The sequence below is a fragment of the Cygnus atratus genome, chromosome 21 (assembly GCF_013377495.2).
Source record: "Cygnus atratus isolate AKBS03 ecotype Queensland, Australia chromosome 21, CAtr_DNAZoo_HiC_assembly, whole genome shotgun sequence".
NCBI classification, from domain to species: domain Eukaryota; kingdom Metazoa; phylum Chordata; class Aves; order Anseriformes; family Anatidae; genus Cygnus; species Cygnus atratus.
The window spans coordinates 1918056-1937776 of NC_066382.1; the positions used below are offsets into that span (position 1 = coordinate 1918056).

At 40.3% G+C, this 19721-nt stretch overlaps 3 protein-coding genes across 7 annotated transcripts in view; 1 reads left to right on the top strand and 2 right to left on the bottom strand.

The window, feature by feature from the left end:
• The window catches only part of PLCH2 (phospholipase C eta 2), an 81011-nt gene extending 80128 nt beyond the window's left edge, over nt 1–883 (bottom strand). Inside the window, 1 exon segment of the mRNA XM_050714882.1 lies at nt 178–883. The gene's annotated coding sequence lies outside the window, so the exon portion shown is untranslated.
• Nucleotides 884–3918: 3035 nt separating this feature from the next.
• Nucleotides 3919–9454, top strand: PEX10 (peroxisomal biogenesis factor 10). Its single transcript, XM_035557553.2, has 6 exons — nt 3919–4061; nt 4235–4315; nt 4829–5235; nt 6046–6218; nt 6521–6656; nt 9215–9454. The coding sequence occupies exons 1-6, from the start codon at nt 3950–3952 to the stop codon at nt 9284–9286; spliced, it is 981 nt and encodes a 326-aa protein (XP_035413446.1). The 5' UTR covers nt 3919–3949; the 3' UTR covers nt 9287–9454.
• A 2372-nt stretch (nt 9455–11826) lies between these two features.
• RER1 (retention in endoplasmic reticulum sorting receptor 1) lies at nt 11827–19266 on the bottom strand. 5 transcript variants are annotated; one of them, XM_035557559.2, is made up of 8 exons: nt 19162–19266; nt 16888–16967; nt 16546–16572; nt 15812–15916; nt 14507–14606; nt 13969–14047; nt 13727–13862; nt 11827–12904 (listed from the first exon to the last, which is right to left on the bottom strand). In XM_035557559.2, exons 2-8 carry the CDS (start codon nt 16915–16917, stop codon nt 12815–12817), a joined length of 567 nt encoding a protein of 188 aa, XP_035413452.1. In that variant the 5' UTR covers nt 16918–16967; nt 19162–19266; the 3' UTR covers nt 11827–12814. The 5 variants fall into 5 exon arrangements, with proteins under 5 accessions (XP_035413452.1, XP_050570918.1, XP_035413449.1 ...); XM_050714961.1 differs by having other exon boundaries at nt 16801–16967; XM_035557556.2 differs by having other exon boundaries at nt 16487–16572; nt 19162–19223.
• Between the last annotated feature and the right edge of the window lie 455 nt (nt 19267–19721).

The following is a 19721-nucleotide window of genomic DNA, read 5'->3' on the forward strand; positions in this document are numbered from 1 at the left end:
TAGAGGAAAGCAAAAGAAGCAGCAAACTCTGTTGCCATCATAAAGCTACCTATGTTCCTGTGGTAGCGTATTATAAAATTTGGAGCTAACTTCTAAGAGTGAGCAGAAGCATTGAAAGTACAATTCCTGATACAGAAAGTAGCAAATTAAAATGAAACAAACCAAAAAACCACAAACCTTTGCCTCTTCTCTCTGGACAGTGCAGTCAGTCTGTCCCAGCTTCTTCACACAGTACATCCAAACCTTCATAAGCATAACAAAAAAAAAGTAGAGAGGAGGGAACTGCAAAATCTGAGGGTGAAGGCTCCTCCCCTGCATTCTACATGCTGAGGGCTCTCAGCTAACTGATCACAAAGCAGCTCTTACAGTCCTTATTCAAACAGTTCAGCTCCAGGGTAACAAGTTCAAAGTGGGAGGAGGCAAAAGAAGGCAGAGGGTGGTAACAATCTTGAACAGACACTTAGCTGCTTTTATATCTGCAGAACCTGTTCTTCAGGTTGGAAGCTGAAACATCTGCTTATTGCCGTTTGAAAGTTGCACTCCAAACCTCTTCTATACTAACAGGTCTGTAGAGGCAAAACCATATTTAATAATGCACAGACAAGCAACATGTGGGAGGGCAAGTTAATCATTACTGTGCACCAAGTTTGTTTTACATTTTGGACTTCCTTGTGTTAATGTCAGTAAAGCAAGTCACTCCCTTATCAGGTCTGTTATAAGGAACAGCAGAGAAGCATGCAACAAAAATGAAATCTGCACAGAAATTTCTATCTTGCAAAAGCTTAACTCAAACACAGCAGATAAATTGTAAGAGATATGGCAGTTTCCTGCAATCACAGACATCAATCAGAATACAAAATGGAAGAAACAGACTTTTCTTGTGAATTACAGCACAGCTGAGGTTGGCAGGGACCTCTGGAGATCATCTGGTCCAAGCCCCCCACAGCAGGTTGCCCAGGACTGTGTCCAGGCAGCTGTCACTGAGAATGGAGATGCTCACTGTGTAACCATGACAGAGGGAACAGCTGGCCGGGGCAACACCAGGCTGCTTGCACCATTTCTCTTCAGTATCAGCTGAACCATCACATCAGTAAAAAGATCCCAGGGGCCGGTAGTCTCTGCAACCATTCCTATGACAGAGCACATTCAAGAGACTGTCAGAAGTCCAGCAGGCAGTGTTTGAAAGGCCCTAGAGTCCTTAAGGCATGGCTAGCTTGTTTTTTCAGTTTAATGCACTTAGCTGCTTAGTATTGGGCTAGGAAAAAGTGCTGGTTTGTCATTCCTGGTAAGACATTACACATTTCTTTTCCTTACAACAAGCACACCAGCTGTGCAGTCTGCATTCAGATCAGCCACTTCTCTCACTCTGAATCTTCTAACTCACGATTTCGGTTTTGCCAAAGGATGGATTTTATGGGAGAAGCAGGTTTGGCCCAGAACAACAAGGAATAATCCCAGGTCATACGAATTACCTTTGTTTGGTTTTGTATTTTTAGTCCCAACAGTAATTTTTTGGGGAGATGTTGTCTGGGGTTGTGTCCCCAGACAGATTGCTTGGCAGATTGTGTGTTCCCCACTGTACAAAATGCCACTGCCTAGAACTGGTGCATTATGCACTAAGCCAAATTCTGCGCTTAGCAAATTCTGTCAAGTAAACAGGGAGTAAAAAATCTCAGTGTAAAACAGAGGCCTACATTCAGATCTAAACTTACTACAGACAACAACATAAAGAAAGGAAACAAAAAGTATTTGAAATGCTTTTTACACATTTCAGAGCCTAGTATCGTATATACATTCTAAAAGTCAATGGTACCTCGTAGGTAACTGTGGAGAATATTGCACACTTTGCAAAGCATTCAAACACAAATGTACATTTCTTCATGATGTTACAATAACAATTAACTGCCCAAAAGCATATTTGAGTGGCTGTAACGTGGATGTGAATTGTTTCCTTTTTTCTGAGAGCACTCAAGAGCTTGTCACAGCACAAATCAACCTAACTTCTGGAATATAATAAAATCCATTCAATTTGTCGAGTGCAGTGACGCACAGAGAAGTTAAACACATTTTAACATTTACAGGAACAGAGTTTTGGCAGCCTGAAACCCCAGGTGATGATAAGAAATAGTTAATGTGGGAATTGAAAAATCAGTAAATAATTAACAAATTGGCTCCATAAAACTTTACTGCAAAGAACAGACTGAATAGACACAAAAACAATGAAATGACCATAAATCATTTAAAATGGTTGACAATTTGAATTTTTAAGTGTTATTAAGGGTGGTTTCTGTTGTCCATAACAAAAATTGCTATTTCCCACAAAGTAGGAATAGAGCCTGTAATCAGTCACACAACCTTGCACTGGCCCCGTAAGGGTTCATTACATCATTTTTCTTACAGCTTTTGGATAATCTTTGACTATGCTGTTTATTTAAAGCTATATTAAAATAACTATATTAAAAAGAAAGAATACTATTTGCCCTAACCCCCCCCCCCCCAATATTTTTTAAGGGAAGATAATCTGACCTTCAGAATCCTAGCTTCATCTTCAGCTGTACAAATGGTTTCCAGTCTAATAATTAAGTGCCTGTTAGCCAACCTTCAGCAGCTTCGCAAAAAAAAAATAAAACATCACCACACCTCTCGAGCTTTCTTTGGTTTCTTGACCTAAAAAACAAAATGAAACAAAACAAAAACTGTATTTACCAAGTTCAGTAAAATAGCAACAAACATTTATCCTGTAGACTTAATAAAACACATCTCATACAGAGCACAAGAGAAATTTTACCGAGCACTCGAGCCAACCTCTCAGGTGTCACCCGAGGCTAAGTTAACAGCACTACCAAGATGCCACCGTTTGTTCCCAACTCCCCCGAGAATTCTTATGTTCAGATTCCCTCATGTGCAACCGATTCAAGAGAGATTAACCTCGACTGCTTGAGGAAATCTTAATATATGAGACTACAGAACCTACCACAGAGAGTAGGAAGATTAAACTGTAATTTAGATGCACTTGCTGCACTGCCTATGCAATGTTGAAGTGGCAACCAGTATTTTTTAAGATGAGGTTACCAAGGCTTGTAATTTTAACTAGGATCTTCCCACATTTGTTATTTTTGTTGACGACAGAGCTGCTAAATATGTGAGACTGGGGGAATCACAGCCCTCACTTGAAACAAGATAAAACACCTGGGAGTATGAAGCGAACTAGAATTTTATACAAAATAATCGAAAGGTTTGCCAGGAGGTTTAGGTTCGAATTTTTAAGGACGCGGTAAGCTGGGGCAGCAGCTTGCAGCCTGTTACCTCGGCACAGCTCGGGTCACGGCGCTGCACCGAGGCCTCAGAGGAAAGTGTACGGTGCCTGGGAGAACCGAGGGAAACTGCGGGTGTTTCCTAACGCAGGCGCTCCCCCTGCCGCCGTGCTGAAAGAAATGTCCTCACATTTCCCCTCCTTGCATCATTTCACAGCCAGAGGGAGCAACCTGCGGCACCACCATCCGCGAGCCCTGCTGGCAAACGCTGGCTGGGACCCACCCACGGCAGCGATGTTCTCAAATAAACCCCTTCCACCGCCGAAGCGCTGAGCTTCCCCGCTGCATACACGTTTTGCAAAACTGAGTTTACAATTAATAAGACACCAAGGGAAAAAAAAATAAAAACGTTTTAATAAAAACAAACATTTCAGACGGCAGGAGGCAGATAGGCAGCATCTTGTAATGGCGGTGCGCTGAGGAGAGGATGGCGGCGGGACTCTGACAGACCCCTGAGGGGGGACCCGCTTCCAGGGCAGCTTCTGAGGGGGAACCGGCGCCGGCCCGACCCCCGAGGCGGAGAACCGACCCCCGAGGAGGCACCGGCCGCCGGCTGAGGCGGGGCAGCCGTCAGGGGGCGGTGGCTGCCGTGGCCCCCGCCTTCCCCTCAGCTTCCCGCCCTCGCCGCCGCCGTCATGGCGCTGGCCGAGGCCGGGCCGGCGCGGGTGGTGCGGAGCGGGCAGAAGGACGAGCTGTACCGCAGCGGGCTGCGGAGCGGGGCCGGCGCCGCCTTGCACGGCCTCGCGGGTACCGCCCGGGGCGGCCTGGGGGTGCTGCCGGGGCCGCGGGGCGGGATCCTTCTCACCCGGCTCCGTGCGGCTTCTGTGGGGTCGGGTGCGGAGGGGTCTGTGAGAGTCACTGCCGAAGGAGGGCTTCGCGTGAATTTATGTAAAATAAGTGTAATGGTGCTCTGCTCTTAGGTGCGAAGAAGTGGCTGGAGTGGAGGAGAGAGATCGAACTGCTTTCTGATGTGGCCTACTTCGTCCTCACCACTCTGTCAGGTAACGGGCCCAGCAATTTATTTAGTATCTAGCATTTCTTCTGTGTAAAAAAGAAGCTTTCTGCCCCGGATATGAGCTATGTTTTGGTGACCACCAACTAGCATGAGATGGCATTGACAGTGATTTCTTTTAATGGGACTTTTTAGTTGATTTTCTGTAAATGCCTTTTATTAAATATGCTAACCACTGAATTGTCAGAAATTTGAGTTCAAATTCAGTTTAGCAATCCAGATATGTACATGTTCTTTTAAAAGCAAAAGTTCTTTTTAAAAAAGGGAGGATGACATTATGAAAATGTATCCCTGCTTTAAGCCTAAAACTATTGCAGATACCGAATGCTGATGTAAATACAGTGCTCACCTCATTCAACACAAAAAACACAGCTACTTCTGAAATCCAAAACCTAGTATCTGTTCTGATCTGAGCAGCCTGTCAGCACTGCCCAACCATACAGAGAATGGTATTATGATTGCTGTCTTACCCTGCTTGTTTTCTGTTACACGCGTTATTTAGGTTACCAAACTCTGGGTGAAGAATATGTTAACATTGTCCAAGTTGACTCAACCAAGAAAAGGGTACCTTCTTTTCTTCGACGGGCCGTCTTCATTTCTCTTCATACTGTAGTACCTTATTACTTAGAAAAGGGATTGCTGCATCTGGAACACGAGCTGCAGCTTGAAGCTGATGGGGCAAGAACCTTACAGAGCAACCCAGCGCTTGGCTTATCCAGTAGGACCTTAATACGAAACTGGATACAGAGACAAGTCAGGGAGCTTACAGAACAGCAGAAGAAAATAACCTTACAAATTGTGTATGTTCTTAAACAATCCTTTCCTTTGCTTCATCGACTACATCTGGCAGTATTCTACATCCATGGCACTTTTTATCACCTATCTAAAAGAATTGCAGGAATCAGATACGTAAGTGGATCTATTTATTGTTTGAAGATTATACTCACTGCAGTATTTTGGCTTCTTTTGGGATGCAGCATGTTTAAAAGGGATACAGAACTTGGCTATATCTGATTATGATATAAGCAGTGCAGACTGGGTGACAGGGAAATTTTTTATACCTTATAGAAAGGTTATTCCTTCCAGTTAAGGGTTATGACTAATGAATGTGAATGCACTGTTACAAGTTAATACCCTGTATAACCTTAGAATACTGTCTAATCCAGCCTGTCTTCTACAGATAGACAAAAAGCAGCTTAATAAATCCATGGGAAATACTTAGAGTTTTGAACAAAAATAAGTACACATTTAGATAGTATTTTTCTGTATGATGAGCTTAATTTCACATTTTTTTCAAGGAGTGTCTTTCCGAAAGGCAGCCCCAGCCACTGGCCTAGAAACACGTAGACACGACTTCTCAATAATTCCCTGGTCAAAATATCCTGTCAGCATGGAAATGAAGTGTTTGACTGTTGGCTCAGAGCTACCTAACAGCAATCTGATTAAAGCAGTAGCTTTACATGGACAGACAGACAACTCAAGACAAATGATCCTTGCCCGAACAGCAGTTAAGTGTAGCCTAACTGAACGAGATGCATCCAAGACACATTAGACATACAAAGAAACAGCTGACTGGCAAGTCGATCACTCCTAGAAACATGTCATTTTTTTGAGAGAAATGAAAATCCCAAATCAGTAATTTATTGATACGGAGGAGGGCGAGGCGTAGCTTCATAAAACTTCAGCAACTAAACATCCCTCTTTGTGTGCATTATGCAGCTGCGCTTTGGAGGACTGCAAGAAGATCAGAGTATTCGATCAAGTTACAGGTTTCTTGGAATAATTTCACTCTTTCATCTTCTTCTGACAATCGGTGTTCAGATGTACAGCTTCAAACAAAAGCAAAGAGCGAGGCAGGAATGGAAACTACACCGCAGCCTGGCTCCTCAGAAGTATGATTATCTTTGCTTACTAGAAAAGCGGTAGAAGCAATTGTTGGAAATGTAATAGCTTTCATGAACAGGGAGAGCACTGGAATTACATTTTGACTTGAGTTAGAACCTCATGTAATGTAACATCTGACACTTGCCTCATTGTTCTAAGCGTTACGTTTCATGCTTTGCTTTTATGTATGAGACTTTCACAAAAAGGGTTAAATACTCAAAGGTGGGGGTTACTTTAGGATTCTATGTTAACAACTTTTTCTTGCAAACAGGCTACACAAAATTAAGTAATACATACCTGTGTTAATTAGAAATATGACCAAGGAAAAAGCTACTGGGCGCCACTCCCGCTGCACTTTGTGTTTGGAAGAACGGAGACACACAACAGCCACACCTTGCGGCCACCTGTTCTGCTGGGAATGCATCACAGAATGGTGTAACACCAGAGTAAGTACAGAGGGACAGATAGAGGCTGGAAGGAGTAAACATTATGAAATTTCTACTTGAAAATACCTGTCAGGCTGGTTATTGAAGTAATACCTTTTCCCTCGCTAAGGCACTCAAAATCCCCACACAAGACTTTACCAGGACCCATATATTTTATTAAATTAGGATGACTATGGGTTACATAAATTAGGTAAATAAGGTAAGCACTTTTCTGATCCAGCCACTGAAATGCAATTGGACTTACTGCAGAAGTCAGACACAAATGTAATTCCTTTATCTGAAGACCTTGGTTATAATTCTGGCTGCTAGAAACAACAAATTTGATAGTGTTCTAATTTCCAGTAAAAAGAAGTAAGCTACAACTGAACTGAGCTAGCTCTTACACATGAAAAGACTTCGGTTTTGCTCTGGATTAATGAAATAAAACAGAATTTTCATCCATTAAGGATTTTACAGATATCTTGGAATAAGGTGTTATTCATTTATTCTCTGAATAAACACTGTTCAACAGAAGAAAAATACAACTACCACTTAGAAATAAAATCTTTGCCTCAGAGGCTATGTCTGTGCTATAAGTCTGATGTATCACTGTGGCTGTTTTAGAAATGTATAACCTACTTAAATTTTCTGACACTGATACTAGTATAGCTGTGGTAGAATCAGACAAATATCACTCGTCAGAGTACTTCCCAAGGATCCCATATGAATCTTGACACTAAAATCACTATAGTCAAAGTATCACTATGAAAGACCTGTGTTTAAATCCACCAAGATTATACTTACACAAGTTCTTAAGCTCTACAATATATGGATCATTTGAAAACAAAATAGTATGCAGCCTGTAAACGAACAACATCCTGATGCACGTCAGGAAACATCCAGAATCTTTTCAAATTTGTTTGTAAGGACGTAGCCGGTGTTTATCAGTCTGGCCTGAATGCTGCCTGAAGCCGTGGTAGAAGTGGTTCCATCTAATTGCAAGGAAAGATTAGAATAATTTAGGTAATGATCATTTTGCATTGTGGCTTTACTCAATCTTATTTGGTCCCTTAGAGGACTGTGCATCTTAAAGTTGTTCCTGTAATCTAGAATGAAGATCAGTATTCACTTCCCATAACAACTCTAACTGCAAAATCAATGAAGAACTTCACAAGTTAGCATTCAAAATTGCCCTGCATGAAGTTGTGTCAACTGAAGCCCAGGCTTTAAAGTTTGAGTATGGAATTACACAGAAGGCTACTGACAATTTCAGCTGTCAGTTTTCAGTGTGAGTACTAGCTGGCAATAGAGCCAAATCTATTAGAGGACTTATTTTTTGCATTGTTGCCTATTCTAAAGGTGTCCCAGATGCACATAGCTGTAGGTAGAAGTATTAAAAATCCATTATGCAGTGACTTTTCATACCTGAAAGCATCCTTTCACTATAATTGCATCTTTACGTTATTCTTTGCCCTAAAGACTTGGTAACTAATTTACCCAGAGCAGTTCAAAGTCCGTGGTACAGCTTTTTTTGTGTGTTTGTTTCAGGTATAGTGACTTTTTTCTTAACATTGACAACACTTACAAAATTATAAGTTTTAGTCTTTCCAAATGTGCCAACGTGAAATCCTTTGACTCTCCTACTGGATTCACCAAGCAAAGATACACAAATTTAAGAGATCTTAGCTAAGAATAGTTTTTAACACACAGCTAATATCTTTAAATACTACTTCTGTCATATATGAATGTTTCCTTATAGTGGCCCCGTCATTTTTCTTCACATAATAGCAGAATTAACTGAAGTAGTAGTATTTCTTCCTAGAATTAAAAAAAAAAAAAAAGACACCAGAAGAATTGTTAAGAATCTATCCAGTTTGTTTTGACTTACTGCTTCAGGAAATGCCTGTTAAATAGCAAGTAAAAGCGCGGCATTTGTTGGGAAGACTCAGGACAATACAACTGAGAAAGACTGCCTGAAATTCTGTAACAAACTTTGCAATGACGCTTGACTGTAATACACCTTGAGTAAAAACGTGTATAATGTAGTATAGATATTTTGGGTGAAGAATGGCAATAAAGAGACTAGCAGTCTACTAGCTCAGCTGCAAATAAAAGTCAGGGGAATTATTTTAAGTACAAAGAGGGGAAAAAAAACCTGCATCTAAAAAGAGTATATGGCAGCATTACTTGTCAATATTCAAGGGTAACAGAACATGTGAATAAAATTGCAGTGACTATTTGAGGGGTTTTGCTAGACAGGCTTCCTTGTAGGTAAAAATCCAAAAGGTTTCTTTTCTCTAAGGTTATGAAGTTGCTTCAAGGTAAGATGTTGTATGTTGTGTGCAATAGCCAAAGGCTTAAGGGTATATTTTAAACAGCACCTCAAATTGCTCTTTAAGTTAGGCTAGCTTACAAGACTTTTCATGGTTAAGCTTGTATCACAAACTAGACTAAAAAAAAATTAGTTTTAATTACAGGAGCTCACTATTTTCTAGAAGCAGTCAGTATTTGGATTTTTTTTAAGTTTTATTTTTAGTCTTTTAAATACAGCAATTTAATACGAATTTCTTTTCTTGTAGACAGAATGTCCACTGTGCAGAGAGAAGTTTCATCCTCAGAAACTGATCTACCTACGTCACTACCAAATGTAAAGGAAAAACTTCATTTCATGACAAGGGTCTTCACTCTCATACCCTTTACAAAGTGGTCATACGGCTTGAATTAGTCCAAGAACAAGGCTTTATTGTAAAACTGGTAACTGCCTGTACAAGGTGGCACTTCATTCCTGTTTTACAAAATAAATCTATTTCTGCCTCTACTCTCCTGTTTCTTGCGACATGGTTCTTGACTATATCAAAAATGTGTCTATCTAAAAAGTGCTTACCTCAAATGTAATACTGTTCTTCACTTTGGACAATGAAAAATTTAAGTCATCTTCTCATTTTCTGAATGTAAGTCTGAATAGCAAGTCTTCCAACCTTTTATAACATGCTTAAGGCATCAGTAAAATTCTACTGTATCTAAGGCTCCCTTTCTCTTGTTGCATTACAGTAGTCCTGCTCTTTGCTGTAGACTTCGGAGGAAAAACAAGCTGTACACAGATCCTTAATTTAACTGCAGTGGAATTTCTGATGATAAATGTATGTCACATACTATCCATTTTCCTACCACGGTTAACAGCGAGGCAGGTTGCCTTGATTTACAAACTGTCTTTCCCTAAGATCAACGGAAGCAACAGATGCGAGGCCAAAGTAATGCAGAGTACAGATAATTCTGCACACTGATGAATTAACGTGGAGCTTCCAAACTCACTCTTCTACCATTATTGATATCAAGGCTTTTCATCAAGTATTCCAGACATTTAGTCTATAGAAGTGTTGTTTCAAAAAGCCCGAGTATGCATACTAATAGCAAACTGCTCAACTATAAAATGTTAATTTTATAACACAGCTTAAGTTTTGTCTGTGTGGCATTTTCTACAGCCTAACACAGGGAAGAAGCTGACTTCAGCCACAAGCCCCCTACCCCTCTGTATGGCAATAGGGGTTAATTAAGCTAAGCCAGTATGTTGCAGTATAAACGAGGAGGGTTTCAGCAGCATCACCTCATCAAGGTTCATTCCCTTAAGCTACTACTAGTTCAGTTATACAGGTAGAGCAGCAGAGAAAAAAACTAGGTAATTGTTACTGCATCTTCTGATTTCATGATTGAAAGTACACAAGATTAACTTATTTGTAGTTCTTAAATACAAATGGAGAGGGAAATCCAAATGATCCCCTCTGTGGATCATGAGTTAATTTCATTAAGTCTTTCACAAACAGCACTGAATATGGACATGGGGTGGGGAGGAGGCATGCTACAGTAAGCACTTTTAAGATAGTTATTCATACTGTAGAGATCCTGGTTAGCTAGTTAATAATTAAGTCTTCAAGTGTTATAAATCCTCCAATAAAGTTAGTTGGACATTTTGTTGTATCTATATATGGAATGAAAAGAGTTGCCGGTAAAAAATAATGCCAACACTTCAGCATTACTTTACAAAAGCTGGTTTTCAGAGTCTCGATACCATCCCTTTCTTACACCAAAAAACTTCCAGGCATGCCCCACCTGCTTAAAACTGTAAAGAGTGGAAGAAAAATGGTCCATATGACTCAAAACGTGACCAGCTAAGGAAATGACTACCTTATAGTCATCTCCTTACAAAGGAAAACAGCAAGGAAAGATAATTAATTGCACATAGAAACGAGCAGGAAGCAATTGATGACTGAGAAGTAGCTGTGAAGTTGTCAAGTTTTTCATGCATTTTGTAAGGGTAACTTATTTTTAGCACTTGTAAGTGGTAAAAATAGAGCAGTTTAACAAAATGCCATCAAACTTGTCTGGCCTTTGCAAGCTGAGATTCAGCTAGGGAACTATACAGTTGTCTCGATGTCATGTACAATACATATTTGAAAAGTGCTAATCCCACAAAGGAAGAACAGCTGTTACCTAAGAATGAGAAGGCATTCATTCTTTATGCTGCCACTTAAGTTAGAAATTAAGTGGAGGTAGAAATTTCTAATTTGCAATGACTGTCTTTAATACCCCATTGTTTAGCAGGAATCATCCCAGTTACTAATTTTAACATTAATAAATAGAAAAAACACCATACTTTTCTCCCTGATTTGCCCTCATATTCAGAGACTCCAGGAAACCTGAAGACAGCTCCTCCAAATCAAGACTTTCAGGTTTTTAGGCAATGAACTGCAAACATCCATGACTGGTACTTTTGTAAGGCCCTTTCTGGATACAGTGTTTCTGTAACTTAAAGTTTGACATTACATACACATAAACAAACGAAAAACAACAACAGGCCAATGTCAACTTAAACTACCTTTAACTTTTCCAGGTTTACCAAAGACTAAATTCCAGGGCTCCATAATGACTTCATTTGACAAAATCAGATTAAAGGGTTCTTTACATACATTTGCCAGTTAGGCATCTGTTGAAATTGCCACTATTCTCCATTCAGAATATTCAAAGAGCTATTTTTTTTTTTTTTTTTTTTACTTTCTACCAGTGAATGTTCCCTGAAGAACTATAATAGGCATCACATGAAGATAAATGCTGAGGGTAATCACTACTGAAAAGAATCCATAAATACTGTCATCTATCTATACATATAAATATATAAAGATAATAGAGAACAAGCAAAGGGGGACACTGTCTTTTAATAAATTTTGGAATTAAAAAGTCACTTAATAAAACTGCAGTTGTATCACATGAAAAAGTTTACATGCAGGTCATTTATCTCTGATTTTTTTTCCCATAGAAAATGAAAACCTTTGTTAAAATCCACAAAGTTGTCTCCTACGGCCAGTTTGGATATATTCTGAAGGGGCTGCATGAAGTCAGCTTAAGCTAATCAAGCAACCCTTGGGTATGAAAGAAATTTCAACTAATAACAATTAATATATATATATATATTTATAATTCCAGGTCCTCAAAGGAAATGGTCATAGATTTTGAACAAAGTTTTGAGTCATCATGAAAGAGCCCAATTTTAGCATCTGCTAGGAGATGCAATGGTGAAACTGGCATTAAAACCTAACAGAAATGAGTTACTTTAGAAGCTATACATTTTTTTTCCCTACTGAAAAACCCATGATTTTGTAGATTTATTACTCCTATTTATATTTATGACTCAGTAATACCATGCATTTAGCAAACTGGCTTAAGTTCTGCATCTACTTAGGTCTATTGAATTTTTGTATGAAAATAGCACATGGCCATGAAGCAGAAAACAGCATCATGTGTGCGTGCCACCTTTTTCTTCCTCCACATACGTGCACAGCACTTCAGGGTGACAGTGAGGAGAACTATGTAAAAATATCCAACTCAAAGCCATTAATCTCTCCAGTGCAATGGATCCTGAAAGAAATCCGTTATCCCAAATCCATGGGATTATCCAAAGTTTCTCCAACTTCTTACAAAAGACAAACTCAATGCAATTTGGTTAGAATGCCAGTTTCTTCAAGAAACTGATATTTCAGATAAAAATAGCAAGATCCTCTTAAAATGAAACTTCAACTGCTTTTTCACCACTCAATCATTTTATGAAGAAAAAAGGCATTGTTACAATGGCTCAAAATCGTTCCTTTAGTTATAAGTAGAATTGGTCAACAGGTTGATTGCATCTTCTAGCTAGCAAAGGTCTTTCCCACATCTTCTTTCCCTTTGTATTTCCTCTTGCCATGTGTGAAGGGTATATATCTGTACTTTATCATATGCTGTAAAGAAAAAAAAACAACAATTTTTAGGGGCAAGAAACTTAGATAATGTTTACAAACATGTTTCACAATATGCAATATAAATTACAAAGTCCTCTATGAAAACAGTTGTTCAGTATTGTAATAGCAAATCATGAATCAGTTTACATTTAAATAATGCCATGAGCTCAGTCTTCTAAATATAAAATTTGGTTCTAGCCAACGACGTATACAGTACAGTGAAGTTCACTGATTAGGGGATTGCAGAAAACTGGATATAATATAAAGATATTAATTTCCTACCCTTCACTTTACAACTTTGAGTACTGGTACTTAGCCAAAATCCTGCGTGTCTGGAAAAAAAAAATGCTTCTCTTTTTAAAAATCCCAACAAATTCTAAGTAGTTTTGCCTATGTTTTTCTTCCCCTTCTCTCCATCCACTTGGCTTGAACAAACTTGTCACAATACCCCTTTTACTCCAACAGAGACCCTAAAAGACTTCATTAAAAGCAGCCATAGGTAACTGAAGAAAGAAAGTGAATCAGAAATTTTGAGATATCCTGTATAAAAAACTGACTGAAATTTAAGACCAGAACTGTTTGGAAGTAAGTATCAAATGTTGTATATGTAGTGTATGAAGCTTATTCCAAGTATTTTTGTTTCTTGCTATCCATATTTGCTCAAAGTTGCAAATATACAACCAATGCTCAAGCATAAGGCATTCAAGTGAAAGAAATATACACATGTAATAATTGTAATGTGCTTAAGCGGATGTTTGGATAGTTTGTTACAATACTATACATTTTGACATCAAGTGCTACTATCTGTTCTTGGCAAGTTACCTTGATTTGCCTCTTCATAGTGATACAAAACAGCATAATGAAGTACATCACAAGGATTGGCCAAAAAACTGGAACGTTGAAAGCCTCAAAGAACGTACATGCCATAGCAACCAGGATGCCTTTAGTGGCAGAGTGCCTTAAAAATAACATTAACAATTAATCCTTCAACCCCAGTCACTGCTAATTTGATGCAGATATTTAAATGTTTCAGAAACAAAGTTTACACAGATAGATCCACTCACCAGAATTTAAACTCTGGTAGCCTTCTAATGAAAGGCCGAAATTCTTCATTTTGCCTTGTAGGTAAGGAAGGACCATCATCTGAAGAAAACATAAAAATGAAAAAAAAAAAACAAAAACAAAGATCAACCTCCCTCACAGACTTTTTTTAATCTTTAAAAAAAGAACTTTCACTGTATGCAAAGATCCCACTGCAGCGTCTGTGTTAATATAACAGGGTTCATTTCCCATAAGAGAAAGATAACAAAAATCAGTGCCAGGTCATTTGAGTCATTACAGGGAGAATTTAAGCAACATAAAACTTCTGTATATATACATAACACTTAAACAATATGGAATATGTTCAAACCTCAAAAAGAAAAACATTTTAAAGACAAACCTTTTGACAACTCCTAATATCTAGTAGTATAGAGTTTTTGTAAGTTCAAAAATGCAACGGTCAGGCTGAAATTGCACATACTAAACATTCCTCTGTCAGACAAAATGAGCTGGCAGTTTGACTACGTTCAGAATTATTGCGGAATGAACTGTTCATCGTACCTGAATCTTCCATTAAAGAGGGGTCTACCTTTGGCGACAAGAAAGCTATGAAGAGATTTAGATGGTAGATTCCCAAGGCATATGTCACAATGTACCAACCCTGAAGAAAAGAGGAAAAAAGAACTAAGATTAAAGAATTCCTGAAAACTACTTTCAGATACTGATTTTTCAAGATGAAACAATGTTTTTTTTTTCTCTTCCCAAAGAAGCACTTTTCTATATCCTCACATTCACATGAAAAGTTTTCTCTATTTGTCTAAAAAAGACAATATTCTTACTGCATAAAATAAACATTCAGACTCTAGGAATAGATGAAATGACCTTTATGAATCTACCCTGTGAGAGTTCTTGGCCTTTCTTTCAATTAAGATGTTTTCTGATATTTGTATACTGACAGCTAACATATATATATATGATGTAAAACTATATAAAACTATATAATAGTTTTCATTTAAAGCTACTTAAATATTAACTAAACTTGCTGGAAGACAAACAAGCAAAGATGAAAAATCTATCACCCTTTGTAAGCTAAACAATTTCTAAGTTTTATAACAGTAATCCTAATATAGTAATTAATACAAGCCTTAAAATATGAGTAGTGCAGATCTCTGATGTATTAATGGATTTAATTAAAGCTTTTCTGAAGCATCTGGTTGCTACGTTCAAGATGTATATATCATAAAAGCAGCATAAAAGAAGTAAACAGCATAAAAGCAACAATTTTTAAAATAATCTTTGCAGGCTTCCATCACTTAAATGTTCCTACTACTACCATCCGTATGGTTTTCACATTCAATTTGTAATCTTCAGTTTTCAGGAATAATAATTCTCAAGCTCTTGACTGAATCGGAGATTCATGAAATATATTCATGAAATAGAGGCATCTGATTAGTAGAGAAATAGTTTGCTGATGGCCTGCAGTGACAGAAGTGCCGAACAAGCAGTTCTTTATGGTTTGCATGACAGAAGGTAACCACCGGCTCCTGAACAAGCTACACAGCTTTAAAAATAAAACCTTAATTGCAAAAGAGTTTTCAGAATTTTATTATGTAATTTCATCAGAATTACTGGAGTGTTTCTGCCTTCTGCTACCATCAAACAAATTCTTAAGCATTCACAAACTCTTCAGTCTGAGGCTGCAAGTTTAACACCAGCAAGACAAGGTGTCACTTCAGACTATCTAATTTAGTGGGTTTTAACGATACAGTAATTCCAAAGTAGTATACTTTATAAATACTCTTAACACAATAAATAGAACAGTAATGATACCTACTCCTATCTGAGCAGTAAATCCAGTTTTCCTACCTGCAGTAAATAAACTCTAATCATGTAGATAAAACTCAGACCCAAAGTTACAATCCATCGCACTGCAGTATATGGAGTAGACTTGTCTAACCACGATTGGTAGATCTAGGAAAAAATACAAAGCGTACATCAGTAAAATACGTCATGCGCAACGAATAGTGTATATTACAGGGTAGCATTAGAAATAGCAAGCATTTGTAAAGACACTTTGGGAAGGAGAAAAACATGAAGCATTATTCTTCTTTATTATAAACATGCTTATAAGCATTTGAAAAAAAAGTTCGCTATTTCCACAAAGGCCAAAAAAAAAACAAAACGAAAAAAAACCAACAACTCTAATGCTTGGGACATCATAAAGAGACTTAGGTCCTCAGCACTTCATTGTTTATTTTCCTTAAGTTTACTTTCCTTAAGACCATTCTGGCAGGGAATCTAAGGTAACTCCTCATTTTTGAGGACAGCAATGCATTATCGCTGTGCAGTGTCACCCCCCCCCCCCCACATTCAGTATTCCATTAAGCTACATATTGTAATATCTCTTGTCTATTTCTAAAACATTTCAAAAGAAATCTGTACAAACTTTAGCATTTCAACAATTGATCCAAAAAGTAACGTGGTTAAGTTGCATTGAGACTTTCTTCTGATGTAGTCACAGAAACCCTACAGAAAACCAACCTGTCCAAGTCTTGTGAAAAATCTATAGACCACAGAAGGCTTTCCATGAACAGACTCACCAATACTGTCCCCTTCTGACATGGTTGCTGTAGAAATAAAACACAACACACAGATTTTTGTTTTAAATGTTACCTAAGCTCAGTGAAACTTCACAGCACATTATCTGAACCAACAATTACATATGACATTCTTTTGGATAACCCTGTCTGAAAAATTATTTTTACTGAAGTATTCTTACAGAGAGGGCATTTACTCCAAAAGAAATTAATTTCCAGAAGAAATTGTCAAAAAAGTAAAGAAAAGGATATTTTTACAAAGGCCAGAGAGGATCCAATCCATTTTAGGGAGGGGAAAAAAGTCCATACAGAAATGCAGGAATGAGCCTCGTTAGACATCTTCACCTTGGTAAGGCAGGAGCTGAGTTCTAACATCTAAGCATTGAGATATGTACTGCAGCACCACCCTCCTGTCACCTCAGAGTCTAAAGGCAAAGAACAAAACCAAAATAAATACATATTTTTACAAGCTGCTTTGGATTTTCAAACATGAGTAACTAGACAGCGAAGCTTTTTAATTTCAAACTGCACACCAGTGGTTAGAGACACAAACCTTCACCATAAGCACCTACATTATCAAAACACACCGGTTTATCTAAAGAATACAAGCAGCTTAGCAGTCACAGAAAAGTTTTATGCGTAAGTAAAGTTGTAATCATAAAAACCAGGGGCAGGATTCTGGATTTGGGTTAAAAAAAAATAAAATCACCTAGGGAATTATTTTTAAGTATGTGCTTCTGCTACCAATTTAAGATCTTTACCTTTCACTTCAGTTAAGCTCAACAAAGCTTTATCATTCACTTGAATATATAAAGCAAGCAAAATAAACTGGATTTTAAACAGAAACATTTTTGCCACATCATCAGAAGTAATCCCTGACATTACTTCCTGGAGTCCCCTTCTGTGGGTGGGACTACAACTCTGGGATACCCGGAGTGCTTTCGCTCCTGTGTCAGCACCTCAGGAGCTTCACGTGACCATACAGATCTGTGAAACATTACTAAGGAAAAAAAAATCAAATAGAAACTCTCACAGAACAGATATGGACATTTTCATTACAGGCAAAAAGGAAGTAATTATTATGCTCCCCATCCCCTGCACTGCAGAGGAAAGAAATTACTCAGCACTATGAGCTGAGCAGCACTTTGTGCTTTGTTTGGGGTGGGTTTGAAACGTCCAGGAACATAAGGGCATAATAAAAAACATCTGATCTCTTGATCAGACGACAATTCTCTAACGATGTCAAACATCAAACCTCTCATATTCCCACCGGTCATTTTACAGCTACGTACGCCCCAAATCTGTGCCAGCAGCAGACCCGACATGCCAATCCTGCAAACGTTAACCTACGTAGACCCAGTGACAGACCAGGTATGCGAGTCTACCCGTGGCTTCCTGAGGGAGCAGACACTTCGCTTGGTGTAAAAAGTTGTAATACATTGGATTACACGTGCCGGCTTATCCTGCGTGCAGTTCTTCCCCAGCAGCCCAAGGAGCACAAGCAGCTAGTGCTGTGTCCCAGAAGAGCCCCCACTGGCTCAGTTTCAGCAGCACAGAGTAAAGCATCACATGACAGAGCTGAAGAATTTAACTTACTATTTCTCACTGCTTTACAATATTTACTTAAAGACGACCCGTAATAAAACAAGAACCAAGAAGAGCGATCTTTGGCATTGGAGCTGGTTTACAGTTAAGGACCCAAGCCAGATCTCAGTGGTGTGGGGGCACAATTAAACCCAAACAATAGCAATTCCTCTTTCAGAATGTGGCACAAAACTTCACTGTTCAGCATAAGGAGCAGTGCCAACCCTCCGGCCAGACCAGTAATGCCAAGGATCAGAAAGACACACAGAGATTAACACAAGAAACAAACGAGTTGCTACAAGCAGAAAGCAGAACCGTACCCAAACTAAACTGTATCAAAAAATTTTTCTCTGATGAGAAATACCGAGAGGGTGAACACAAGCTCTCCAACTATTACGTGTTTTCAACCGCAGTTATGGCAACATCATTACGAATGTCACTGCACCCTGGAGTTGTCAAAAATGCCATGACCTGGGGCCAGAAGTCATTTAACTCAGCTGGTGCAACGCTACACTGAGAGCTGCTGGGTTCTCAGGGAAACCTCTGACCAGAACGCAGATTTCCTTAACGTAGAAATGAAGGAGGTAACTGGGAAAAGCAGCGCTGCAGTTTATACGAGTTTCCTCATCTCGCGAAGGAAGCTTCCTTGCCCAGCAGCGCCCGAGGTGACGGGCACGGAACGGGCCGGGGGACGGGCACCGGGCAGCGACCCCCGGCTCTGCCACCGCGGACCCGGCGCCCCGGGCACCGCCGTAACCAAAGCAGCCGAACAACGGCCCCAAAAGAAACCAAGGGGAGAAAAAAAAAAAAAGGAAAAAAATAAAAGAGACGAGCGGCGCGGGGAGGGGCGGGGAGGGGCAGAGCGGGGCCGGGAGCGGCCCCGCCACCGGGAGCGGCAACAGCCGCTGGGAGGGCGGAGCGGGCCCGGGGGCCCCAGGACCGGGCCTGGGGGTGTCGCTGGGGCTGCCCCCGGTGCTGCCCGTGCCCGTGTCGGAGTCGCCGTCCCGCTCCCCTCCGCCCGTCCCCGCTACTCACCGGCGGCCGCGCCGGGCCCTGCCTTCCGCCCCCGCCCCCCGCCTCCGCCGCCGCAAGATGGCGGCAGGAGGGCAGCCGGCCCGCTTCCGCTTCCGGGACACGCCGGGAGGGGCGGGGCGGGGCTAGCTGCCAACCCGCCATTGGCGGCCGCCGGGGGAAGGCGGGAGGACGCCGCGAGGGGCGGCGGCGCATGCGCAGATGGCGAGGGGAGGGCCGAGGGGCGGGCACGCCACGCCCTTCCCGCTGCCGAGCCAATGAGCGCTGGGCGGGTGGGGCTGGGGGCGGGGTCACGGAGCGGGCGGGAAGGCGGCGCCTGCAGGGCGTTGGGGGCGGTTGCACGTGACCACGGGCTGAGGGGCGCTGAGGGGCTCGCGCTTCCCGCCCTTCCCGCCCTTCCCGCCCGCAGCGAGCTCCCGTCAGTGAGTCCCCTCAGAGCGTTTTGTAGTGAAACTCTGAAATACATATCCCTGAGTAAAAGCAGTACTCCTGTGACCCTTACTCTATGATCCTTACCACTTTTCTAAGGGCAGTTGTTTGGTTTTCCATCTGCTTCTTCTGTA